The sequence below is a fragment of the Mustela nigripes genome, chromosome 17 (genome assembly GCF_022355385.1).
Source record: "Mustela nigripes isolate SB6536 chromosome 17, MUSNIG.SB6536, whole genome shotgun sequence".
In the NCBI taxonomy this organism is placed as follows: domain Eukaryota; kingdom Metazoa; phylum Chordata; class Mammalia; order Carnivora; family Mustelidae; genus Mustela; species Mustela nigripes.
In genome coordinates this window covers 32,009,284-32,035,827 of record NC_081573.1, presented here as the reverse complement: position 1 = coordinate 32,035,827, position 26,544 = coordinate 32,009,284, and the positions used below count along the sequence as shown (strand labels likewise).

The following is a 26,544-nucleotide window of genomic DNA, read 5'->3' as shown; positions in this document are numbered from 1 at the left end:
ACACCACTGGCCCCTTTCAGGAAGGCTCTGGGGGTGCAATTCAGGAAACCTGGAGTTGGGGCTACTCCTCCCCATGTGAAAATTCTCCTTCCGCTATCACCTTTACAGGATCTGACCTGGTTTTTATTAATGAAGCTGGGCTTTCCCTAGAGCTCCTTGAAGGTTGGGGTTTCCCAATCTTGGTCCTGGTCTCTTGAAAATGAACAAAAAAGGATGCTGGATGCTGAGAACTACAATCTGGAAGGAAATGCTGCCCACAAAGAACAGTGGAACTCATCTCCCCCATTTGGGATATAAGACTTCCAATAACAGAATCCAAGATGACGTTAACTTCTAGGATAGCTGCCCTAGACTATGGGGAATTGTCTTTCGCTCATCTCTGTGTTCCTGGCATATGGTGGGCATGTTGGAAATGCTTTCTCGTGCAGAAAGTGGCTCCCAGCGGTGACTCATGTGGAGGGTGCAGCTAATGAAAGCCCCAGGGCCTTCCTCCCCTTGTACTGTGACCTAATCCTTACTTGGGCAGTTGGGTCTGGGACCACAGCAAAGGGTGTAACATTTATCCCCGTGAAATCCCATCTTGCTAGAAACAGCTTCTTTAGACCTTTTTGGCTAGATCAGAGCAATGAGCCTCATTCATGCTGATGACCCCAGGTTCCAGACTCAGCTCTAGTCCCTAATGAGCACCAACTAGTTCCTGCAGACTTATCTGTGGGAGGCCCTGTGCACTTGAGCTGAACGATCCGTGCCAGGCTTGGCAAGCCCAGGGTGTAGGTGGACTCCTGTAGGCAGGCTGGATGTGAGGCCACTGAGTTTACAAACCTCTGACCTCAGCACCAGCCACCATTTCACAGTCAGCCTCCAGAAGCCCAGATATTTTGGCCAAGAGGGTTCCCACTCCCATATAAGCTATGGGTACCTGAGACCCTCAGTGTACTAAGGAAGGGAGAAGAACCCTATTCGGGACCAGAACAACATGTCCGGTGCAGGAATGTTAATCCCCATCTTGCAGGTGAGCAAAGAGCAGTCGGGGGAGGGTACACTCTCAGAACCCAGAGCAGAGCCTGGCTCTTGATTCTTGATTCCCTGGGCCGAGGTGTGCCTGCTGTCCAGCCTGACTCCCCTTCCTTAATCTCCTCCTAGAATCGATTCTGTTCCTTCGAAACTCAGGACCATACCGGACTCCCGGGTCTAGCCTGTGGTTAAAAATCAACAAACACTAACAACAACAGGAAGAGGTCCATTTTACTGGTCCCTTCTATGTGCCAGACACTATTTTGAGAGTTTTGCTTATGTCATGGACACCATCATCCTGCCGGAAGGGAGACGCTTTCTCCTTCTCTGCACAAGGAAACTGAGGCCTGGAGAGGATGAGTCCAGGGCTCCATTTCCAGGAGGTGTTGGGCTCAGATTCAAACCTGGGTGTGTCTGAGCCCAGAGACCATGGGTCTGACAGCACAGGACTCATCTCAAACAGAAGCAGCCTTTGCAAGACCCCTTTCCTGGCAAGGGAGGCTGACACAGAGACCCAGACAGTCTGCCCACACCTCTCCGGGGACCAGCCCAGGCCAGGCCCAAGACCACAGGTGCAGGGGAGATTCCAGCCCCCTGAAAATAGCCCCCATGTCCTCGCACTGTCTCTCTGAGAATTTCCAAGACTGGCTTCCCCTGTTGGGAGTCTCCCACACGTGTGCGTCCCTGCAGCTGGCCTCTGGGAAGATGTTCAGACAGGCTGATCGTTCCCAGGAATTTATTCAGAAAGTATTAGCCGGGGGCCGAAACAATTGGCACCTTCGTCATTTCACAATATGCTCCAGTGTACGCCAGCGTGCACAGCCAAATGTGGAGGTTACCATGTTCAGACTGGCACCAGAAGATCACCCGGGCTAGTAAATAATAGGGCAGGGGGCATCCTGGCTTGGGCGTAATGCTGAGCCAGGTCATCGCAGAAGTATAGGTCTTGAGGGGGGGGGCGGTCATCGAAGCTCCTCTCCCACTGTAATGGGGAACTTGGGCTGAGAGAGGGGCTGGGCCACACCCAGGAAATAGGGCTGGGATTCAAACTTGGGTCTTTGGGCTGCTTCCACAATTACAGGAGACCCACCTGCCAACCTGTTGGCCCATCTCTGAATTATGGTTAAGAACGGATGCCCAAGGAGCAGCCAGGAGAGCTCAGAAGGGATGAAACTCCAAAGGGGCCAAGCTGAGCTCCTCCAAAGGGCTAGGGGGTAGTTTAAAAGAGGAGCTGCCTTCGAGTCTGAAATGGAGGGAGAGGCTGCACGGCTTCCTTGGGTCAACCATGGACATGGTGGCCAGTAATGGAAATTCACTGGTACAACTTTCCCACCTCTTAATCTGGCATTCAAGGTCTCCAGGGCTGGGCCCTGGCATGCCTCTCTGCCCTTATCTCTGCTGGCTTGCCCTCCCGCCAGCCCGCACTCCTAGTCTCTGAGATGATCTCATGTGCATTCTCGAACAACAAGGATGCCTCCTACTGTCTCAAGGCTTATCCATGCACTTCCCATCCTGAGGGGCTGAGCTCTGAGGACTGTCCACCTCCCTGTCTTTCCCAAGCAGCCCCTCCTCAGGCCTTTAGAGCACCTGCCACCTCTCCCATCCATTTCCCACATCATCAAACTGTGGTTAAGGAACAGCAGAAGCTGGGGCCATCCTCCCTGTCTGGCTTTCCACGAGCCTTATATCACACGATCCCATCCTCACCCTCTGAGGTGAAAACCATTCTTTCCACTTGACAGATGAAGACACTGAGGCAGGAGAAGTCACCCCGAGTCCGGCTGGCAGAAGTTGGAACCTGGGACTCCACAGTCAAGGTCCCCGGACCTCTATCTAGCCTGCCGGCCCCATCCAACAAGCATGAGCTCCCTCTCTTGGTCAGTTACTGCCGGGGGTTCCTGCTGTCTGATCATTCCATTCATTTACTCATTCGGTAGAAGTCTGTTGGATACCTTCTACCACATTTCTAGGATCTGGACCTTATTTTGAGCCTTTGGAATAGAAGCAGGAAAAAGCCAGTCTATGCTTTCGATGTGCCCTGCCCCCACCTGTTTGGGTAACGACCACACAAAGCGATAAATAACCGAACAGCTCAGGTGCGTGATATGCAGGGTTAGTGGACCAAGGAGATTCCCACCCAGTTTGCCTAAAAATTGGAACCTGTGGCAAAGTGGCTGAGTTTGTGCGCTCCCCCCTCCCCGTGTATCACCGTGCATGCAGCAGGCGTTCATGGCTGGTGGCAATGGCTGCGGGAGTGCAGTGTCAGTGGAAGTTCAAGAATATTCATCTAGCCGATGTGTCCAACTGACCATTTGGGGGACTTTTAGTTTCAACCAACACTTATAATGGGAAATGGCGTGTAGTGGCGTGACACTTTAGATAACAAAAGCCCCTGGCAGGCGGAAGTGGTGAGGAATACACGTAGGGGGTCCCTCCGGAATCGAGCATCGTGCTTCACGTCGGGAAGAAGCCAAGAATTATTGCTGATGCATGAGAGGGCCTCCTGCTGTGTAGGGACACACAGTCTTGGACGGCCCCTGAGGACATGCCGGATGGTTCATCTCGGAGTCCATCTTTCATTCGTCATCTCCCCACCCACTAAAAAACACACGGAATCTGCCTTTCCTCCCTCCCTGGGCCTGAATTCTTTTAGCCAACCAGAGACTCTGGAAAGGCTACAGCAGCCAACCATGGAAAAGCGTTACCCTTTCCCACGTTTCCACCAGAGTGAGGGTCCAGAGCAAACGCTGAAGCCAACAGCTAGCTCCCGGACTCAATGGGACCGGTCGCGAGCTTTCCCTCTACCTGGTTCCAAACCCTCCCCCTGCCTGCCTCTGACCATTCAGTCATGAGCTAGAGCCCCCGCCAGGCAGGATGAACCCGTGGATAGAGAGAAGTTTCCAGAGCGGGACCCTCTTTGCCAACTTCTTCCTCCCTATCATTTTCCCAGGGAACCCCTGAACTCATTCTAGCAAGGGGCACAGGACTGGGGTGGTTTGGGCACTAAGAAGGAGCTGGGGTCTTAAGACCTTGTGTCCTGCCCCCCCCCCGAGTCCCCCTTTTCCAGGGCTCTGCCCTTGGACTGGGCCATCTTGACTCGCATCCCAGGCAGGTAGGTTATCTGTCACTGGGCTGAGGATGGGGAGAGAGCCTGGCTGTTTCCACTGGAGTTTTCTCCAGGCCCCTCTTCCACTCCATCCTTCAATCATGGCCAGGACTCCAGGAGGTAAAGGTTTCATCCCTATCAACGGGACATCCTGCCTCGAGGATCAGGCCACACTACCTGGTCTATGCACTCTGGTGCCTCCAGCAACACAACCCCCATCCTGAGAGAGGAGTTCCTTCTGACACTAGCTTCTCTATGTATGTCTCTGTTCCAGAGTCTTTGTTCCCAAGAGGGCAGGGCCCCCCAGGCGCCTTCAGAGAGCCCACATCCTCTCTTCCTTTTTGGCTCAGAGGTCCCTGCCCCAAGGCTCAGAGTGCTGGAATTAGGGTCCCTGTGTGCCTGGTTGTCACTTTCCGGGCACTTCTGGTGCCCCTTCCAGAGCTCTCCAGATCTCTGCCTCTCTTCCTGTGACCCATCAAAAGATCAATGCTTCTCACCCAACGTAGGGTCCCGGTTTCTGTCCTTCCACCCATGCGTCTATTACTGGCCAGCAGCAAGCCTCCACTTCCCTTTTCAACCGGGAACTGCACTCCTTTTTCCAGGAACCCTGACCAGGCCCTTGCTGCGCTCCAGGCTCGCTCGCGTGCTGCCTCTACCCGCGCGTCCCAGCTCCTCCATCCCAGCCCCTCTCCCAGCCACCGCTGAGGACAGGGAGCCTCCCAAGTCCACACTCCCAGCCCATCAAGGGGCTCACCACCACCGTTCTTGTAGCAGAGGTAGGGGAAGCGCCACACGTTGGCGAGGTCCACCGCGAAGCCTATCACCGACAGCAGGAAGTCGATCTTCTTGCCCCAGGTCTCCCGGGGCTGCTCGTCGCCAGCGCGGGACGCCAGGAGACACTGGACGCCGTTGCGCTCTTTCACCACCAGCAGCTCCGCGGCTTTGCGCCCTTGCGTGGGCTGCTCGGACCCCGGGTCCGCCCCGCTGCTCTCGGGCTGCACCTGCGGCTTCATCCGCGCCAAAAGCATGAGTGCGGTTGGCGAGGGAAACGTCACCGGCACTGCGAGCACGCCGAGGTTCTGCGCGGATGAAAGGAAAAGATGCGGTCACTAGGCCATCCCGCCCTGCTTGCGCCTCCTGAGACCTCCCGGGAGCGCGGAGACACAGCGGCCAGTGCACACTGGGCGGACGCGGGGTTCTCCAAAACGGGAGCGCGTCTGTTGGGGAAAAAATTGAAACAGTGGGAGTGGTGCGAGGACCTGAGACGGTACTGAGAGGTGGAGACTGACCCTGTCCGCCCCGTGGGTCCGGCCCAGGACCCCCGCAGCGCTTCCCTCATTCGCCCGCTCCCTCTCGCCCCCAAATGGTGGGGCTGGGACACGTGGAGGCTGAGGTTTCCCAGGGGCGGGGACCCTACCAGTGCCATTTGCTGCTTCCTGTCCCCCAGCTCGGATGGGTGCCGCCTCCAGCAGCCCCAGGAGCCTCCCCGGACACTCACCTTTCTGCACGTCAAACTCGCGGGCGCTCTCGCTCTGCGCACGCAGCCGGGGCCTCCCAGGAACACTTCGGCCGGGCGGCGCGCAGAGCTCACTCACGTGTCCGGCAGCGCCGCGATCCCGGGTGCCCCGCCTGGCCGCCGCGGGCTGTGGGGCGCGGGCCGGGGCTGGGCTCCGCCGCGTGGCGCTCGGGCGCGGCCCGGGTAGCGCGGGAGGCACGGGGCGGCCGGCGGGGCGCGGGCTGGCTGGTTCTGTCCGCGCCGGGCGGGGGCCGGGCTGGTAATGTAGCCTGCGCCCCAGGTAACGCGCCGATTGCATTAAGCCCGCGCGGAGTCCGCTCCGTCTGGAGCCTGTTAGCGCTAATGCGGACTGACAGCGCGGCCGGGGCTGGGCAGGGGCGGGGGCGCGGCGCGGGCTCAGGGGGCGACTCGGGGACCCGGGCGCCCGCTGTCTTCCCAGCACGCACCCGCGCGCCAGACACAGCTCCCGGGGGCACCGGGCTCTGACTTCCCAAAACGGGAAGAGAGCGAGACGCCCAGAACTGGGGTCAGAGTCGCGTCTGAGAGGGGCCCGGGAAAAGACCAGGGAGAGCAAATGACCGGAGTCGGTGCCAGCTCTGTCATCTGCCACCGGCCACTTAAACTACCCTGCGGAGTTTCTCCATCAACAAAGTGGGCATGTTCTGCTCGGTGCCTACCTAGGTCGGCAAACCTGCTGGGGGCCCCTTGGCTGGCTGGGGACTGGAAGGTCACACCCCAGCTCTGACCTCCTCTGTTTGTTACACAGATTTGCAGGTGTGACTCCTGTTCCATGAGGCTGAGAACTTTACTAATTTCCCCATGTGTCCATATGCCTGCTATGTGCCAGCCACTGCTCTAGGCTCTTAGGAGAATTTCCGCACAACTTATGGAAAAATCCCTGGCAGGATGGACTTTGCGTTCCGTCCTGCGGGAAAACAAGAAGCATAATAAATAAACACATTGTAGGGTGTGTGGGACAGGGATATGGGCAAAGAGAAAAGTGAGCCTGGGAAGGTGTTGGGGGGTGGTGTGTTGCGGGGAAAGGGGGAAGCAGTTTGGTCAGGGAATTTGAGAAGGCAGCATTTAAGCAAGTAAAGGAGTGAGCCATTTGGGCCTGGTATTCATGCATTTCTTCACTTGTTTGTCTGTTGGTTAATTTCTTCATTCATCAAATGATCACCTGCTGTGTGCGGAAACAGTGCTGGCTCCTGGAGCCAAGGAGATAGTTCCTGCCATCAAAGAGTTAGTGGTCCGGTGTGTAAAGAGACCATCACCACCCAGTGTGGTCAGGATTGGTTGCAACTACAGGGGTATGGAAACTGGTTGGAGCTGAATCAGCAGGTAAAGGATGGGGGTGGAGAGGTAATCTAAGAAGGCATCACAGAGGAGACAACAGGTAAAGGGGATGGGCAGAAATTTTGACAAACCCAGACATGCTGACCTTTCTGTTCTTTAAACAGTCCAAGCTCAAACCCGCTCCAGGACCTTGACACTTCCTGGTTCCTCTGCCTGAGTTGTTCAGATCTTAGTTTAGTGGTTCCTTTCTGACCACTCAAATCTAAAATACACCCCTATTGTCTAACACATCACCCTATTTTATTCCCTTCATTACACCAGTATACAAATGCAATTATTTGTTTATTATATGTCTCCTCTTGGAGGTAGTGTATGAGCTCTGTGAGTGCAGGAACCCTGAATGTCCTAAACACCTCTGTGTTCCTAACACCTGGAACATACTAAGGCACCAATTAGTAGGGACACTGAATGCATTCATGCTGGTGTATGGGGGCATTGAGATCATTTTTGCCAGGACCAGCATGACAAATATCTTCTGTGAACGATATAGAGAAGAAGGGAAAATTAGTGGATGATGAGTCTGCCCTGGCTTTCTGGGGGTTGATGAGGAGAGGCAGAAGTCAGGGGAAGGATTGGGCTAAGTTTCAGGAGAGCCTGGAGCCATGGATTCCCATCCATCAAGGTTGTCAATTTCCTTTGACCAGCAGCACCCCCCCCCCGCCCCCGGGCTATTTTGACAAGCCTCTAAGAGAACAGAAATGAAATCATCTTTCCATTTTTCAGGTCAGGGAACCGTGGCTCTGCGGATTCAGGGGACCTGCGAGAGGTCCCACAGGTTGGAAATGACAAAGTTGAAATGACAACCCAGGTCTCCCAGCTCCCAGCTCCTGCCCCTTCCACCAATTGGCGAGTCAAGACACTCAGAATCTCTCTAGGGATCATGATTCCCTCCTCTGCTTTAACCCCACCCAACTGGCCCCAAGTCTCCCACCTCTGAACACCGCAGGAAGCCCCAGCCTTCTCTGCCGCGCCTCCCTCCACCCCCCACCCCCGCCATCGCAGCATCCCCAGCCCCTCACTGCAACAACTTTCCTCTCACGTCCAGTATCTTTCCAGCCGCGTGATGGTCACCAGCTGCCAGAGCTCTTTCTAAAACTCCAGACTGATCACCTCACTCCTCGGCCTCCTCTTCTGTCTCCCCCAAGAGACAACACACCGACGTGATTTCATTAACCCTGGATTTAAGGTAATTTTATTTTCTTCTTTATACTTCTCTTTATCGGCCAACTTGTCTACAATGAGCATTTGATATTAAACAATCAGAAAAAGATAATGCACAATTTCTTAAAACCCCCGATCTTCTCAGGATAATATCTAAACACCTTTAGCAGTACGGACAAGATTCTGCCTGTCTATTCAATCACATCTCTTGCTATTCTAATTCTCTCCTCATTCTCCCTACAAACCCTTTACTTGATACAAAAATATACTTTGTTCTCTAGCAACATGGGAGATACTCAACAACTAGTGGTATCCTTGATATCTTGTGCATTTTCACATCTCTGGATTTTTAACTATGCTGTCCCCATAGTCTGCTTGTCTACCTGGAGAACTCCTATTCATCCTTCAAAACCTCAGATGTCACCTCCATTGTAAAACTCCCTGATAACCACCGCCTCCCCACCTCCTCTTCTTTATATTGCTTTGTATATTTGCCTAGTACAGTTACCTGTGTGATTTCCCTTCGAGGGACAAGGACAGAACCCAGTAGATCCTGTCACATAGGTTATGCTCTAGAAATGTGTACAAAACAGAACTAGAACAGATCTCAGTCATTGGCTGGGTTTGCTGTCTTTGGTTGGGGTTGTTAATGTTGAATTCCTCCAGAAGCAGAATCTGAAAGAAAGATTCGAATTCAAGTAGTTTACTTAGGAGGTAATTCCTGGAGGAATTATATAGGAGTGGGGCAGGAGGCAAGAAAGGAAAAGGAACCAGCAGAGGGGACGTGAAGGAGCAGTTACAGCTGTGGGCAGTTGGTGTTCAGCCCTGCCGGGGACCTCTGGGAGACTGCATAGAGCCCGCCTCTGTTGTCCCACTCCTGGGCAAGGAGGTTAGAATATTTATCCATTAAGTCTGTGCCGGGGGTGCTAACTTGCCAGCATTTCCAGCCTGCCTGGTGTGTGGGCTGAGCATGCTCCCGTTGCCAGGAAAAGGCTTCTAGCAGCATCCCAGGTACTGGCAGTAGGAAGCTGGTGGTGGGGCCTGCATTGGCAGGAACAGTGTGGGCGGGGCATTGGAAGTGTCTGCTACAGGGATGGAGGGAGGCATCCCCCAACTCCTGCACGCCATCAGAGTACCAATCAGCAAGCCCCGAGAGTTCCGCCGGGTGCTTTCCGGGACTTCTGGGGAACAGCAGTGGAAACACCAGGCTGGGCCTGGACTGAAGGGCACGGCGTCTCCCTCCCTTTCTGGCCCAGACTCCCTGCCCCTCGCTCCAAGAGCCATGGGGCCATGTGGCTTCTCTCCATACCCTGCATTCTGCCCTTCCAGGTGGCCTGAGGGCAAGTGGGTGGGCAGACGGCTGGAGCATTATCAGAGCTAACTGGATCTCTGGGGAGGCGTCACTTCCACTTACCATGGCACTTGGTGACACAGGCCATGGGCACAAGGTGATGGCTGGTGCTCTCAGTCCAGCTCTGGACGTCTCCCGGCCGACACCAAGACCCTGACACGCAAAGGATACGCTGGGGGACATTTGGAATCCAAAGGGCTGGGTACCGAGGGGGTCTTGAGGATACTACCTGAACCTGTGCTATGTTGCCCTGATGGGGGAACTAAGGTCAGAGAAGAGGAGAGGCTTGTCTATAGCTTTCCTTCCTCCCTCCCTTCCTCCCTCCCCTTGTTCTTTTCTTTTCTTTTCTCTATTTCCAGGGATTAGACCTACGACCTTGAAGCTGACCTGGTATAACTTCTATTGCATTTACAAATAGCATAACCGTCCCCTCAATAAAAGACCCTCATAGGCTGAACTCCCCCTGTAAAAGCCCCCTGGTCCTTGAGGCTACCAGCTTACCCAGAGGTGGCTCAGGCCTTAGAGTCCTCTCTGCTGAGCTCCTGCCCTAGCAAGCCACAAATCAGGCTCCGGCATTAAGGGCATCCAACCTTCACTGACCTGCACATTCACATCCTGGGTCCATCCACACACTGCACGTCTCTACCCAGTGATAAAAGGCATCTGGAACTTACTGTGTCCAAAACAGACTTCTTAAGCTCCCCTTCCTGACCTCCCCACAAACGGACTCCTCCTAGTTCTCCCTCATTCCGAGTGATGGCATCTTCTTTCTAGCTCCTCAAGCCAGAAACCTTGGAGTTGACCTCGACTCCTCTTTTTCATACTTTCATGTCCAGTGCTACTGCAAACTCTGTGGGTCAGAGCCACCTCACCTCTCCCCATCTCCACGGGGCCTGGCCTGCTACCATCTCTCACCTGGATCACTGCACAGTCTCTGAGGGTCGTCCCAAACTCTCCCCTTGCCTCTGAAGGTCAAGCTCTATGCAACTGCTAGAACTTTTGGGAATGAGTTTAGATCCAGTCCCTCTCTCTCGTGTTCCCATCTCATTCAGCATAAAACCGAATACATGCATCCTTTTCTGGACTTGCCTACACAAGCCCAGCAAAGCCTTGTGGCCCCCGGGAGATGGGAATCAGGCAAGGACAGAGGGGCTGGGTGAGAACAGGAGGGGCAAGTGGTGTGGCCGAAACAGCCCTTGGCTGGGAGTCAGCACCCAGGGTCCTGACCCCTGCTGTGCTGGTTTCAGGCTTTGGAATCATGGGCAAGTTCAATGGTGACATGGGGATGGACCCCAGGAAGAAGAAGGCAGATCAGGAGAGGAGCTGGGGAGGGAGAAATGGAAGGAGGGGTACACGAAGAAGGGATTCAGTCTCTTAGGAGGAAATAGGGCCCTCCCTCCACTGTAGGAGCACCTTAATACATCCTTCGGCCTTAAGGTGGTCATGTGAGGTACAGTAGGAGGGCACTCACACTTAGTTTGTGTCTGTCTCTGGGGCAGAGGGGACTAGGGAGCAGCTGACCAGAAGAACCATCGTCGGGTTGGCCCAAGGACTCTGCTTCTCTGGGGAATATCAGAGCAGGGGGGATTCCCCCCAAGAAACCTGTATGCTCAGGTGCCGTCTGATGGAAAACCAGGCACTCCTTAGATAATCTGATGAAACCTGGATTCTCCCAGAAATAGGCACATACATGTTGCATTTTTAATTTCATGTGAAATTTATCATGCTTTTTTTTTTTTTAAAGATTTTTATTTATTTATTTGACAGATCACAAGTAGGCAGAGAGGCAGGCAGAGAGACAGGAGGAAGCAGGCTCCCCACTGAGCAGAGAGCCTGATGCGGGGCTCGATCCCAGGACCCTGGGATCATGACCTGAGCCAAAGGCAGAGATTTTAACCCACTGAGCCACCCAGGTGCCCCGAAATTTATCATGCTTAAAGAAAAGTGTAGTAAGCAGGTAGGACCAGTTTCCAGTTTAAATAATATTAATGACATGAACGTATAAGAACCCACCTTGTGGGGTAAGAAATAGAGCATTTCCTGTACCTTACCAGCCCTTGGGTCTCCCTCTCTCAACACACCCCTTCACCGCTCTCCCCAACTCCAAGGTTACCACTACCCTGTGCTCAGCAAATAATCATTTCTTTGTCTTCCTTTACCACCTATCAATACTTCCCTAACAATACATGATTTTGTCCTTCTTTGAACTTTATATAAAAGGAAACACACTATGGATAGTTTTGCAACTTCTTTGTCTGCATATGATGTTTTGGGGACCCACCCATGATGGTGGCATTCACTCATTTTCATGGCTGCATATATTCTTTCTATTTTATGAGTAATAACTAATTCATGTATTTATTCAATGGTTGAACATTTGGATTATTTCCAGTTATTTTATATTTGAACAACACCACCTATAAAATTGCATGCAGATAGTTCCTCTGCATGTAGGCAAGAGTTTCTAGAGCTTCTGTGCTTAACAAATTGCTGGTTTGTAGGGTATGTGTTTGGTTAGCTTTATCAAGGAATGTCAAGCTCTTTTCTAAGATGGTCAAACCAATTAAAAATCTCCCCCATAGAGTTATTTCTTCACTTCCAATTTCTTTAGATCTTTACATCTTCCCTAATTCTTGGTGTTATTTAAACTTTTAATTTTTGCTGCTCCTTTGGTTGTGACTTTAAGGTGGTTTTTCCTGACTTCTTGTGACATGGAGCGTCTTTTCATATACATATTGGCCAATTGTATTTCTTTATCTCCTGTAAAATGGTAATGTGTTGTTTGTGTAATTTTTAAAATTTTTTTTAATTTTAATTTTTTAAAGATTTTATTTATTTGAGGGGGGCAGAGAGAGAGAGAGCAGGAGCAAGTGGGAGGGGCAGAGGGAGAGGGAGACTCAGACCCCCTGCTGAGCAAGGAGCCTGATGCAGGACGCGATCCTAGGACCCTGGGATCATGATCTGAACCAAAGGCAGACACTTCACTGACTGAGCCACCCAGGAGCCCCTTGTTCAACTTTTCTTATTGCCCAGAATTTCTTAATATTCTGGGCATGACTATTTGTCAGTTATATTGCAAATATCTTTAATTGGTAGTATTATGTCTTTTCTCTGTATATATGAATAAAGGTTATTCATTTTCATGTGATTTAGTGTGATCTTACTTTAACTTTTATTTGGCATATGTATTTATGCTTTGTTTAAGAAATCCTTCCCTACCTGATACTTTTCTAAATTACAACTTAAAACTTGACAGTTTTTGCCTTCATATATCCCTTCAGTGTTTTAACTAATGTTGCTTTCTAGATCCCAACTTTCAGTTATTAGATGAATAAGTTCTGGGGATCCAAAGTACAAACGGGTGGCCAGCATTAACAACTGTGTAATACATATTTGAAATTTGCTAAGGGAGTAGATCTTGTTCTCACACAAAAAGGAAAGCCTATGTGAGGTGATGGATATGTTAATTAACCTAATTATGATAATCTTATTGGGATGTGTATGTATATCAAATGAACACATTATACACTTTCAATATATACAGTTTTGTCTATTATACTTCAACAAAGCTGGGAAAACAAATAGCGTTGATTTAAAACGTGTTTTTCTAACTGATGGGGCAAGATTCTCCAGGTCCTTTTCTTCAGGAGTGTCTTGGTGGGGGCACCTGGGTGGCTCAGTGGGTTAAGCCTCTGCCTTCAGCTTAGGTCATGATCTCAGGGTTCTGGGCTCGAGCCCCATGTCGGACACCCTGCTCAGTGGGGAGTCTGCTTCTCACTCTTCCCCGCTTATGTTCTCTCTTACTCTCTTTCTCTGAAATAAATAAATTAAATCTTTAAAAAAAGAAAAAAAGAGAAAGGAGTGTCTTGGCAATGTTATTCCTTACAAATTTCAGAATCAGCGTGCTGGGTTCCTTGAAAAATCCCATTGGAATTTCAGCTGTGATTACACTACATCTACAGATCAGTTTAAGGAGAACTGACACTTCTACTGTATTCAGTCTTTCTATCCAAGAACACAGCACATAGCTCCTTATATTTTCCATCTTTAGTAGACACAGCATTTTAAATAGAGCATAGGAGGATTTGCAGATTCCTGCATGAAACCTATCCCAGAATCCCTCAAACATTACTGCCTGTTGGCCTCTCTGCTCTGTTTTCCAGTAATACATAAGAGCCCAATCTCGAGGCTACCTACCACCTCCCTCCCACTCCTCCTTCTGGCCCTCTGATATCCATTCCTGGGAAACTGACCAAGTTCAGCTTTTTCAGCAGCCTGGAGATGCCAAATAGTAAACTCTCTAAATGCATTGATTTAGGGCCCCACGACATGAGCTCTAATCCTGGTTCCACCACTTACTGTCTGTGAAATCTTGGCCACGTTCCCCCGCTTCTCTGTGTGTCTCAGTTTCTTCATCTGTAAAATGGGTACGTTGGTGATGGCAACAGCGCCTGCCAACAGAATTGTCAAGGAGATCAAAGGAATAGATATATGCAGAGCACTTAGAGCAGAGATTACTGCATAATGGGTAATCTCTTCTTGCTGTTGTTCCAAAAAGTTTAATTTCTCTATGTCTGTCGGAGGTAAGGTTCTTCTCCAGAATTTTAAGTTAAGTTTATCAGACTTCCCATTCCAGGACTGGGATGGCAGAGCAGATACAAGTTGATATAACAATTATGAGTACAGAGTGGGAAATTGTTTTTAGGAAGAGTTGGGTGGGTTCAAAGCCTGGCCTCACCCCATGCGTGCTGAGGGACTTTGGTTTCTGAGCCTCAGTTTTTCCATCTGTAAAATGGAGGGGACACACCTGTACAGTAAGAGAACCAACAACAAGCCCTTTGAGAACGCTATTGGAAGAGACTTGTTCATCAGGATTCCGTGATGCCAGCTGTAGCCAGGTCCCCGAAGTTCACTGCTTCTTCCTAGAGGTTGATCCTCTCTGCCCCCTTTCCCAGATCGCAGATCACACTAGTCTAGCCGATTGCTCAAAGGGCAGATTCCTTGGTCTCATCCCAGAAATTTGGATTCAGTCCATCTACAGTGGGGACCCAGGATCTGCATGTTTATAGCGTGTTTAATTCCTATTTAAAAAAAAAAAATAGAATCCCAGCGCCAGTGGCATGTTTCATGACCACCGTCCCAGGCTGAGTGTGACCAGAGCCATACACACGCAATTTGCCTGGCCCGAGTGCCTTCTTTGTCTCACACTGGTACACCGTCCTTTTGCTCTGGCAAAGGACCGGCCGCACTTAGCAAACAGCGCACAGCTGCTTCCAGGCGGAGCTGCCTGTTCCCCGGGAGGGGTGAACGGGCGCCCTCTAGGGATGGAAGGGAGAAAAGCTGCTTCATGTGCTTCATGCTCAGCTTTGGGGTGACAATTGTGGAATTACTGGGAATGGCCACAAAGCCCCCAGAGCAGGTGGGATAGGGATGGGCAACGGGACAGAGGTGGGAGCAGCACCCTTGTCAAAGTGGTCATTGTAAGGCCTCATCGTGGGGTTGTCCACAGCGAAGCTAAGGGCTCTGGTCCTTCTCTGCATTTGTGCCCAGGAACCTGAAGGCAGTTCGTGTTGGCAGTGCAGGCCATAGTCCACGCACAGAGCACACCTGTCCTCCTCCTTCTCTGCCCTCTACCCCCAAGGTGAGAGCTGGACGGTCTTAGGGAAAGGGCAGGGGAACTAGGGAGCCTGGCTCAGGGCGGTGACTTTCTCCCCCTCTTCATGGTAAATGCCATCACTGTCCCCTTCTTCTTTTTCTTTTTTAAAGATTTTATTTACTTATTTGAGAGAGAAAGAGAGAGAGAGCCCATGAGTCAGGGAGGGACAGAAGCAGAGGGACAAGCAGACGCCCTGCTGAGCAGGGAGCCCAACAACGCCCTGAGTCCCAGAATACTGAGATCATGACCTGACCTTGAACAACTGAGCCACCCAGGTGCCCCACCTTCTAGTTTTTTAGGAGACGGCCAATCCCTGGCCTCCGAAATACAATAAACCAGCACAGAGACACTCAACTTTCACACTAACTGAGTAGGGCTTCATATCCTGGCCCTGTTGCCCCCTCGCTGTGTCCCCTTGGGCTGACATGCACCTGTCTTCTCTTCTACAATGGAGGCCACCATAGTATTTACACCACAGGGTAGTTGAAAGGCATGACAGCATCAGGACGGTAAAGTCAGTCAGCAGTGTCTGCACAGACTGAAGACACATGGGTACTTGCTCCAATTTGACAATCCTTCCTTCCCCAGGCATGTACTGGTCCTAAGTAGCACATACTAGTTCGTATAATACTTGCCATCATTATCCCCATTTTTAATGCCCCCCATGGTTAGAGGTCTTGTGCATGGCCACATGGGGAGGATGGGACCGAAAATGGGATTTGAACCCAGGTCTGGGCTGGCTCCAAAGCACACGCTCTGGATCACTGTTCTTTCTGGTGGCTCAGCCTCTCTCTCTCTCTCTCTGGTCCCCCATCTTCTTCGTCCTCCCCACCTCCTGGCTGCCCCCTCCCCATGTGGGCTCCCCATCTCAGCAGGGCCTTGCCCCCTTCGAGACGCAGTCTGCACCCCAGCACCGTCCGTCATAGCCACTGTCTTCTCCAGTCCTTCTTCCCACCCCAGTCCCCGACTCCCACCCTGTCTCCGTCCTGTTTTGCTTCTCCCCGCCCCCACCCCATGCCCTTCCCACCTGTCCAAGCTACCCCTCCTTAGCGCTGTAGCCTGCTTACCCCCCCTCTTCCTGAGGCTCAAAGGAGAACCCTCCCTTTGCTGCCTCCGTGCCCCCTCTCCTACTTCCCAAGTCACACAGGTTGGTGGCAGAACAAGAACCCAGACCCTGGGTCCTGACACAGGGTCCAGGGCTCTTCTCACAGCCCACAGCCCCTCTGTGGAGTGTTGGTCAGACCGGACACACCCTGAGGGCTTGCGACAGGGGACAGGGAAGCTGCGATGGGGACGCTGGCCAAGAAGGTCCAGACCGGCTGGATCCGGGTGCTGACAGAGTCCAAGAGAGGTCAGCATTAGGCCATTCTTTCTTGTTCCAAGGGACACAAGAACATACCTGCTAACCCTACAATGTGCCACTCTCCCGGTGAGGTGACTCCGTGGCCCGTCCACACTGCCCACAGATAGGAGTGGGCTGTGGCTCCGTTCAGCCCCGACTCTGCCCCACCCCTCCCACTGAACCCCTTCCGTGTGCGTGTGCGTCGGGGGTGAGCCGAGGTGACGGGGAAGGGACTTGCGAGGGCCTGAGCCGCTGGCCTCAAGGGGGGACATCCACGGGAGAGGGAAGCCTGTACTTCTGTGTAGTTCAAGGGCAGGGCCGAGCCCCAAACACCTGCTGCGGGGCCTCCAATCCAGCTCACAGAGGCACAGGGGAGTGTGGAGAGCCGTGTCAGGGATGGACTCCGCCACCCTCTGAGGCCTGAGTCAGTGCTACCCTGGTCTGTGGCAACAAATCCCAGTGTGGAGCCTGTCAGCCTGACAGCTTTGCAAGCAGTCACGAGGCTGGGCAAGGGGCCACGGGAGCAGAGGGCGCTCTTCCTCAAGGTTTTCCAAATTCCGCCAATCCTGGCTAATCATTTTGCTAATAATAGGTCCTCCTGTTTTTTTCCCTGTCCTCCACCCCACTCCTAACAGGACCTCCCCTCCCCCTCCCCAGATCCCCAAAACACTTAGAGGCTAGAGCTTAGAGGGGCCTCCCCACCCCTTCCTGAAGTGGAGCAGCAGGGCTAGCCCATGAGAGGGCCTGTGCTTGAGGCCTACACCAGCCCCGCTTTAAGGGACCTAGAATCAGATAGAGGGAGAGTCTGCCTCGATTTCCCTGTCCCTTTAACCCTGACTGTTGAAGAAGAGAGTTTCAGTCTGGTCTCATACAAAAAGTGTCCAATACAATTGAAGGACAGCATTTTCTTCTCACTTTACTTTTGCATTTACCATCTAATTATAACACTGACCTTGGTTTTCCATTTATGACCATGATCTCAAGTTTCTCGAATTATTCATGACTCTTAACTCAAAGATTTTCAAAACTGTGGAATAGTTCAGCCTTTCATAAAAAGATAGACATCGCCTAACAAACAGCTCACTAGCTTAAGAAACAAACACACAAGCAATATGATTGAGGTCCCTGTGCACTCCTCCCCAGGTGTGTCTCTGTCCTCCCTCCTCCCTGGCCAACCGCTGTCCTCACATAGTGTTGATGATTCCCAAGCATGGATCTGTGCTTTCACTGGGTAGACAGACAGACAAATACAGAGATACAGAGATACATATGGGTCTATACACAAAGAGATACACATATATGCCTAAAATTATAAATGTGTATTCCTAAAATGTTGTGTCTCGATAGCTGAATGTCTAACAATACAAATTTGTATTATCAGGTCCAGTTACCTGCAGATTTTTTAAAAAATTTCTTTTCAGCATAACAGAATTCATTGTTTTTGCACCACACCCAGTGTTCCATGCAATCCGTGCCCTCTCTAATACCCACCACCTGGTTCCCCCAACCTCCCACCCCCTGCCCCTTCAAAACCCTCAGATTGTTTTTCAGAGTCCATAGTCTCCCAGGGTTCACCTCCCCTTCCAATTTCCCTAAACTTCCTTCTCCTCTCTAACTCCCCATGTCCTCTGTGTTATTTGTTATGCTCTGCAAATAAGTGAAACCATATGATAATTGACTCTCTCTGCTTGACTTATTTCACTCAGCATAATCTCTTCCAGTCCCGTCCATGTTGCTACAAAAGTTGGGTATTTATCCTTTCTGATGGAGGCATCATACTCCATAGGGTATATGGACCACATCTTCCTTATCCATTCGTCCGTTGAAGGGCATCTTGGTTCTTTCCATAGTTTGGCGCCCGTGGCCATTGCTGCTATGAACATTGGGGTACAGATGGCCCTTCTTTTCAGTACATCTGTATCATTGGGGTAAATCCCCAGTAGTGCAATACCTGCAGATGCTTTTAAAACATTTCTGAGCCTCGTTTTTTTTTTTTAAGATTTTATTTTTTTGACAGAAGGAGACACAGCAAGAGAAGGAACACAAGCAGGGGGAGTTGGAGAGGGAGAAGCAGGCTTCCCGCTAAGCAGGGAGCCTGATTCGGGGCTGATCTCAGGACCCCATCATGATCTGAGTCAAATGCAGACACTTAACCGACTGAGCCACCCAGATGCCTCGTCCTGCAGATATTTTGTAGTACAGTTCTGTGTAGTATAGTACAGAACTGTAGTACAGTTCTGTAGTACAGTTTTTTCTTCCTTAGAATTTTCTTAAAATCACATTATTTTCTCTAGCTTGCTTTATTGTAAGAATACAATCTAGAAAACTTATACCATACAAAACATGTCTTAGTCAACTGTTGACGGGATCAGTAATGCTTCTCATCCATGCTTGGCTATTAGTGTTGGTCAAGATCAACCGTCTTTCTGTGTGTGCCTGCAAGGCTTAACACACTGAGAAAAACGCATCAATCCTCATAAATACGTCCATAAAATCATTACTCAGACCACTACAAAAAATGACCAGTGCCCCAGAAATCCCCCTGTCCCTCCCTTAGTTACTATCTGTCTCCTCCCTCCTCCCAAAGTAGCCACTCCCTTGACCTCTAATAGCCCAGAATCCCTGGGCCTGTCTAAACAATAGAAAATATCATTTTGTGCATGTTTCAAGTTTATACAAATGGCATCATTCTGCACGAATCTTTCTGCAAATGTTCTTGAGATTTTTCCATGTTGATACTTGAGCTTCCTTTTAAAAACAAATGTATTTAATTAAGAAGAGTGAGTTGATTTCAAGGAAAACCCTGAGGGCATCCTAGGACAAGCTGAGCACGGGTGTCAGCGTTGAGAAAACATGGGTTCTGACTCCACTCTCTTCCCCTTTTACAGGTATGAACACTGAGGCCGGGGAGCTAAGAGCCAGGCCTCCCCTCCCCACACCGGGTCAGTCTGCGAGTTCAAGTTCCAGCTGGGACAAGGGCCTTGGCTTCAAAATGCCTGAGGCCAGAGATCTTTTACACTATGTCAAGCTGGCAAGAAACATCTCCCTCCACCCAGCCCCACTGCGACAGATAGCAACTGCGTTTCCTAGCCAAGGTTAGTTCTTGACTTTGAACTGCAGAAAGTAAACTGTTTTCATTGAATTGTTTTAGGGCGAAGCCTGGGATGTGAGCGGTATGGTATTGTGGGGACACGGCAGCTGTCCAGCCTTCAAAGTTATGACAAGTCTTCTACTTGGCAGCCCACCTCGGTGACCTATATTTTAATATGTGCTATTAGATTATTGCTAATGAGACATTTTAAGGATAAAAGAATTATGCTCGCCTGCCGGGGCCTCGGTAAAAGTACAATTGAATTAAGGGCTGAAATTGTTTAGGACTCTGCTAGACAACCTGTCCCCCAGGCTGGGCCTGAATGGAGAGATTAAGCTTTAGAAATTACACAGGAAAAATAAGTATAATTGATCTAAGGTAACTTCACTCGTCTAAATTAAATAATGTGATTGTTACAGGCAGAAAGGATCGAGATGAGGAGCCGGACGGAAAAGGCTCGCTATCTGCAAACAAAGTTAGACGTGAAAGCCCCAGGGAATTGACTTTTTCCTGACTAGGCTGAACACCCTCTGGATGGCTTTGAGAGTCTGCTGGGGAGTTAGCAGGGACTGGACCCCGTCTGAGCATCCTAGAATCTGAGGTTTGGCAGGGACAGCCCAGCGCTGTCCTTACCAGCCTCTACCTAACACATGAGCCCTTCTAGCTCTTTCCAGCACCCCCAGGGTCAGGATGGGGGTGCGGTGGGGTGAGGTGGAGGAGAACTCTTGCTCCCCATCCCTTAAGCAGGCTGTCCAGTGTCATTGTCACTCTTGATTAGAAGACATGACTCTGTAGGTGGCTGGTCAGCTGCTTTGGGGTAGCTTGTGCCCACCCCCCATGAGTCCTGCCCCCTGGTCTATCCTGATCTTTGGGAGTAAGGTCCCACCCCTCCCGTGCCGTCATTTGCCATGCATAGTTATGTGTCACCAGATCTCAAGTGGGGGCAGTGCATTTGCACGACGGCAGAAGACCCAAGGCTGACCTCCAGGGAACCCATACAACCTCCCCCCAAATATGGCTGCATCTAATGCCTTCAAGCCCATAGTTGACCCTTTAATTTAAAAAAATGCCGGTTGACATCATGTGTTACATTAGTTGCAGCTATAAAATATAGGGATTCAGCACTTCTATACAGGACTCAATGCCCATCATCATAAATGTGTCCTTGACCCCATCACCCTCTGAAACCACCAGTTTGTTCCCTGTACTTAAGCGTCTGATGTTTTGTTTTATTGGTAGGTTATTATTATTATTATTTTTTGGTCTTTTTTTCCCCTTTGTTCTCTTTCTTGGATTCCACATAAGAGTGAAATCATACGATATTTGTCTTCAGCTGACTGACTTATTTCACTTAGCCCAATTACTCTCTAGCTCCCCCCATGTTGCAAATGGCAAGATTCCCCTCTTTCTGACGGCTGAGTCATAGTCCATGGTGTGTGTGTGCCACGACTTCTTTATCGGGCTTCTTCCGTATCTTGGCTATTGTACACTGTGCTGCTATAGACATGGGGTACGTGTGTTTTTCAGATTAGTGTTTTCTTATCTGTTGGGTAAATATGTGAAGTGGAAATACTGGGTCATAATAGGGTAGCCCTATTTTTAACTTTTGGAGGACCCTCCGCACTGTTTTCTAGAGCGGCCGCACCAACGTGCACCAGCAGTGCGGGAGGGCTCCCCTTTCTCCGCATCCTGGCCAGCCCCTGCTGTTTCTTGCGTTGTTGATGTTAGCCATCCTGACAGGTGGGAGGTGTATCTCGATGTGGTTTTGATCGGCCTTTCCCTGATGATGAGTGATGTTGAGCATTTTTTCATGTGTCTGTTGATGATCTGGAAGTCTTCTTTGGAAAAATGTCTCTACATGTCTTCTGCCCATTTTTAACTGGATTATTTGCATTTTTGGTGTTGAGTTGTACCATTTCTTTATATATTTTGGATACTAACGCTTTATAAGGTACATCATTTGCAAATACTTTCTCCTACTCCGTAAGCTGCCTTTTCGTATTATGGATGGTTTCCTCTATGTCACCCACCAACCGGCCCTTTTTTTATTTCTCTCCACCTCCCTCCCTCCCTTCCTGAGCAACTACTGTATGTCAGGGACAGAGCTACGACACGGGACTACAGCGGTAAACGAGACAGCAACGTCTCCTGCTTAAAATCAAGGAGAAGCTGAAGGCTAAAACACATTAGCTAAGCAAATAAATTAGATATCAGGGGATCCTGACAAGGGCTTGAAAACCACACCAGAGTGTGGGCTAACTCAGAAAGCCTGGGGAGGGCCGTGGGCTGGGAAGGCTCTCAGGGAAGCCTCTCCAGGGCCTCCCAAGGGAGAACGGAGGATGAGACGGGCTCAGCCCTCCAGACAGCAGGGAGGGGAGACAGGCCGAGGAAGAACCGGCAGAGGTCGGAGTGGCAGAACAGCAGGAAAGGCAATGCCTTCCAGAGGAGATGGTGGGGAAGGAAGGGAGGAGTCAGGTAATGGCCTGGTTTTAAGGCACCTGTTGTCCACCGTGGAGAGGACGGCATGTACGGAGGAAGCCACTGCCGATGGCTGAAAAGGGGGAGTGCACGACTGAGGTTGTATTCAAAGAGTCTGTCCGGCCAGCGTGTGCAAAGTGGAACCTGGCCAGAAGTTCTGGAGTCACCAGGGGAGACGAGGGTCTGTAAAGAAGAACAGCTGAGACCCCCTCCCAGGCAGGAGAAGGCTGAGGAATGCAGGCAAGAACAGTCTGGAGACATCGTCCAAGATTCTGAAAAAAACAAGAGACCCTTAGAGACTACATTCTCTCTAGTTCTTTAGAGATATGACTGTCCTGGCCCAGAGAACTGCCTACCTTGCCCAGTCCTGCTGGGAAACCATCTTGGGGCTCTTCTCTGTCTTTCAAAGTGGGACAAACAGGGTCAGCTTCAAAGGCTGCGGACCCTTGGAGCCCTGGGGGGTCTGGGGTGGGGTGGGGAGAGCCCGAGCTCTGGGCGGGCCGGTGCACAGGGCAGAACACAGATGCTGACTGCTCTGAAGTACGTCGTCTGTTAACGAAAAGGTGCCTTTCAGTTTGTGGAACAGGAGAAATCTCTGTTCCTCAAAGCCCGTTATTGAGTGGGAGAGAATCCTGTACTAATTCCCAGAGAAAAATGTCCTTTAAAGCAAAAGGACACGCTGGAACTTGAGTGGCATGAACTTCTTTCTCTGTGAATTCAGGAAGGAGAAAGAATGGACTCTTGCACACGTCAGTCCTCCCCATCGCACTTGGCACAGGGTCTGTTCCTCAGGCCTCAGTTTTCCCTTCTGTATAATGGGTGAAATGATTGCCAATATTCACTTGTGTCTGATATCTCCGTCCTCACTGAGAGGGAGGGGTGTGAGGTGAAATGAGGGGCGCTGCAACCGGGAGCAAGTGGACAATTTTGAGCAAATGGGGAGCCCTCTGCCCATCTAGTCATGTCCTGGGATAGGGCGGGGGGCTGCCCGGGACCGGGTAAGAATCAGATGAGCAGGGCAGGCCGGGAGCAGGATGGGCTGACTGCTACCGAGGGCTTCATGTCAGTGTGTAATTACATTTTCCCGACTTCTTCTGTTGTTTTGGTCACCTGGGGTCTTTGCAAAACTTCATTATTTTTCCATTGTCTACTTTTCCTTTTTTATTTTAATTTTTTTTCCTGTTCAGACATTGAAATTAGCTCAGTGACTCAGTCATTTGACTTCTTATGAATTCCAGGCTCCCGTGTCCAGGCTGCCCGTTCCCCGTCCTGTCTCTTAGGAGCCCGGCTTACGCTTTGGCTCTTCGCGGGCCCAGAAGGCTGTCGATGACCCCCTGCTCCCTTCTTCTCCCAAGTGCCATGCTTCTGCAGGTTGCCTTCCACTTGTCACACTTCCTGAGCCGACGGCTCCAAGCCCCATTTCCAGAGTAGAAAGAGAATTCTGAAGTTGCTGCATATTTTCTAAAATAACACCAAGACCTCCAAATAAAGCAGATCAGCTGAATGTCATAAGATAAATCACAAGATTTCTAGGATGGGGCGGGGTGGGGGGGACTCCAAAAGCAGCATTCCCTTTCCACTGTGTCACCCCTAAGCTCTGGCCATTTAGCGTGCTTGCATGCCTCCCATGATGGAGTGCTTACTTCTTGCAAAGGCAACGAACTCCCCCTTCAGACCACGCTGGTTCTTCAGGAGTCCTTTGGTTAAGCTTTGGTTAAGGTCCTGGATTTAGCCCATGGAGCCACACAAAGGAAGGTGACTCCATGCTTCTAGACAACAACCCAGCAGATGTCGGAGGACGGGGATAATGAGTCTGCCTCCCCACCCCCAACACCACCCTCTCCCCACCCCCCACCCCCACCTTGGATTCTCTGTTCTCGGGGCCAAGCATCCAGCCCAGCTGCCTTTAAGTATTAAGAGACTTGATTCCAAATCACAACTCCCAGAATTGCCTTTGGAATTCAGCGGCTGCCAGGGACATCAAGGCTAATTGCCCACGAGGCCGTGGGGACACAGCTCTTCCCCTCCCCAGTCATTGACTTTCTCAGGTCGCGTTGATCTGGTTTGTATCGATTGCATCACAGTGAAACACGAACATTCGCACAGCTTCACTGCCCCGGGGAGACCCGCCTGTCATCTCCAGCGGAGGACAGGCTCTAACCGGTTGTGATCACTCACACAGGTGCCGAGGGTCACTAAAGCAGCTGTGGCATCGACCAGCCAGGTCAGGGTCCATGGTGGGAGGAGCTACCTGTTTCAGGGAGCTCTGTCTGGCCACTCTGAGTTCTGGAGAAGGCATGAGCTTTCCAGTCGACCCCAGACCTTCTTGTCAGCCCTGCTCACTTAGCTTTCAGCCGAGTTTGCAGCCCCTGTCCTGGCAGTTCTGCCTCTCTGGTCCCCATGCGGCCTCTGTGGTGGTTGTGTTTTCCTTTGCAAGTGGACCCATGGCTGTCCATGCATGTCCATCTCCCAGGCTGGGGCCTCTGCCCCGGGTTGGGGGATGCCCAGAGCAACCCAGGCCAACCTTGGGAGTACTTGGCAACAGGTAGATTCTCCACATTTGTAAGCTGGGGACGGGGGACAAACCCAGATCTGCCAGCAGGCTCTTTATGCTGCCAGAGGAGGAAGGTGTGTCATGGAAGTGTGGCCTTTACCATTTTGGGGGAAAACAGCAGTTTCTGTGAGCTGAGGCTGTGAGGGGGGTGGCCTTTCTCTTGGGGCCTGACCCACTCTTTGCTCTAAGTGGGAGCACATGAACTATTCTTTTTTTTTTTTTTTTTTTTGAGTGAGAGCGAGAGAGAGCGAGGGCATGGAGGATGGGGGGAGGGCAGAGGGAGAGGGAGAAGCAGACCCCTTGCTGAGCAAGGAGCCCAACGCGGGGCTTGATCCCAGGGCACTGAGGTCATGATTTGAGCCGAAGACAGATACTTAACTGACTGAGCCACCCAGGCGTCTTCCGCATTTTGGCTATTCCTGATCTTACCGATGCAAAGTGAGCCCCGTTGTTCTTAGGATGAACCAGTGAGGAAACACAAACACAGAGGCTCACGGTTGAGAGAGATCCACAGAAACGGGTGTTGCCCGACAAGATCTCGCCCTGGTAGACTGACTGTCTTCCCCCTAAATATGGAAGAAGTGAAGTTGCTGACTCTTGCTTTTAGGTATTTTCTCACAAGATTACAGGAGCAGAAGGCTTCCCCGTGCAGCAGCCCCTTCTCCAAGCACACACATCAAGAGTCTGCTGGCCACGTCTTGTCTCTCCCTCGTGCTGGAGGAGGGCCTCTGGAAGGAACGACACTCAGCTGGGAGCAGCGTTCCCTGACCTTCTCGAAAGGACAAGAGCCAGGTTTGGGGGAACTGTGGGGACTCATGGGATGGTCTGGCCCAGGCTGCGAGGGATGAACTCCTAAATGAGCCAGCGGCTCCCATCGGCAGCCCTGGTGACTTTCAGCGGGGAGGGGGCGTGCTCCTCCTCCCTCCGGGCTCTCGAGGAGAATGCCGGGAGTTGCTCGCCCCCCTGAGAGGGAGAGAACCAGCCCACTGCGGCACCTGTGCCCAGAAAGTTCCATAAGTGCAGAAGGACCTCCTGAGAGAAGAAGCATGGATGCCAGTTTGAAGTGTTGGTTTTCTGCACTTGGATTCCCTCCTCAAAGCCTCAAGATCTCACCATGTCTGGTCAAACACTGCATCTTGGCATGAAGCATGCTTTGAGGAACCGGAGAATGGTGGTGTCCACTTCTGGGTGAAGGGCCTAGACACAGGGCAGTAGCTCTGGGGAATGAAGGAGCAGGGTGGTGGCCAGAAGGGAGGGGTGACAGGGGACAGGAAGGATAGATGGGTGGGATGTGTACCCCCACCTCGGGGCTTCTCAGAAAGACTGTGGCTGGGGCCCCTGGGTGGCTCAGTGGGTTAAAGCTTCTGCCTTCGGCTCAGGTCATGATCCCGGGGTCCTGGGATCGAGCCCCGCATCGGGCTCTCTGCTCAGCAGGGGACCTTCTTCCTCCTCTCTCTCTCTGCCTGCCTCTCTGCCTACTTGTGATCTCTGTCTAATAAATAAATAAAATCGTAAAAAAGAAAAAAGAAAGACCGTGGCTCCAACCTCCCAAGAAACGTGGGTTTTTCATAGTTGCCGAAGATCAAGGCTTTCCCAGCCTGTGACACAGATTTGGCCCCAGGTGGTTATATCTGGGAGGTGACCGCAGGCAGCAGGAGGGAAGGAAGAGGACAAGTGACCCAGGGAAGGAAGAAAGACCAACATAAGTGGGTGTTCTCAGGGTTGTGCTGTGAGTAACGGGGGTTCGGTTCTGCCAATTCCTCCCAGAAGCTCCTTGCACAGAGTACCCCGCCCCCAGCATTGTCCCCAGAAGGATGGAAGGTGGGACACGAGCCCAGCAGCTCCCACCCACCATCCACCCCTCTTGGGTGGCGCGGCTAAGGGTATCAGCACCCCCTGCACACAGGTCAGGAGGGTTT

At 51.3% G+C, this 26,544-nt stretch overlaps 1 protein-coding gene and 1 long non-coding RNA gene across 2 annotated transcripts in view; one reads left to right on the top strand and one right to left on the bottom strand.

Annotated features, from left to right (window-relative positions):
- SLC6A2 (solute carrier family 6 member 2) overlaps positions 1–5,148 on the bottom strand; it is a 43,291-nt gene extending 38,143 nt beyond the window's left edge. Inside the window, exon 1 of the mRNA XM_059381481.1 lies at positions 4,875–5,148. Within this exon, the coding sequence (XP_059237464.1) occupies positions 4,875–5,148 (274 nt within the window). The remainder of the gene's footprint in view (positions 1–4,874) is intronic.
- A 2,918-nt stretch (positions 5,149–8,066) lies between these two features.
- On the top strand, positions 8,067–26,081 carry LOC132005743 (uncharacterized). The gene is made up of 3 exons (XR_009400900.1): positions 8,067–8,178; positions 19,391–19,597; positions 25,233–26,081. It is a non-coding gene; the product is annotated as an uncharacterized LOC132005743 (long non-coding RNA).
- The last annotated feature ends 463 nt before the right edge of the window (positions 26,082–26,544 follow it).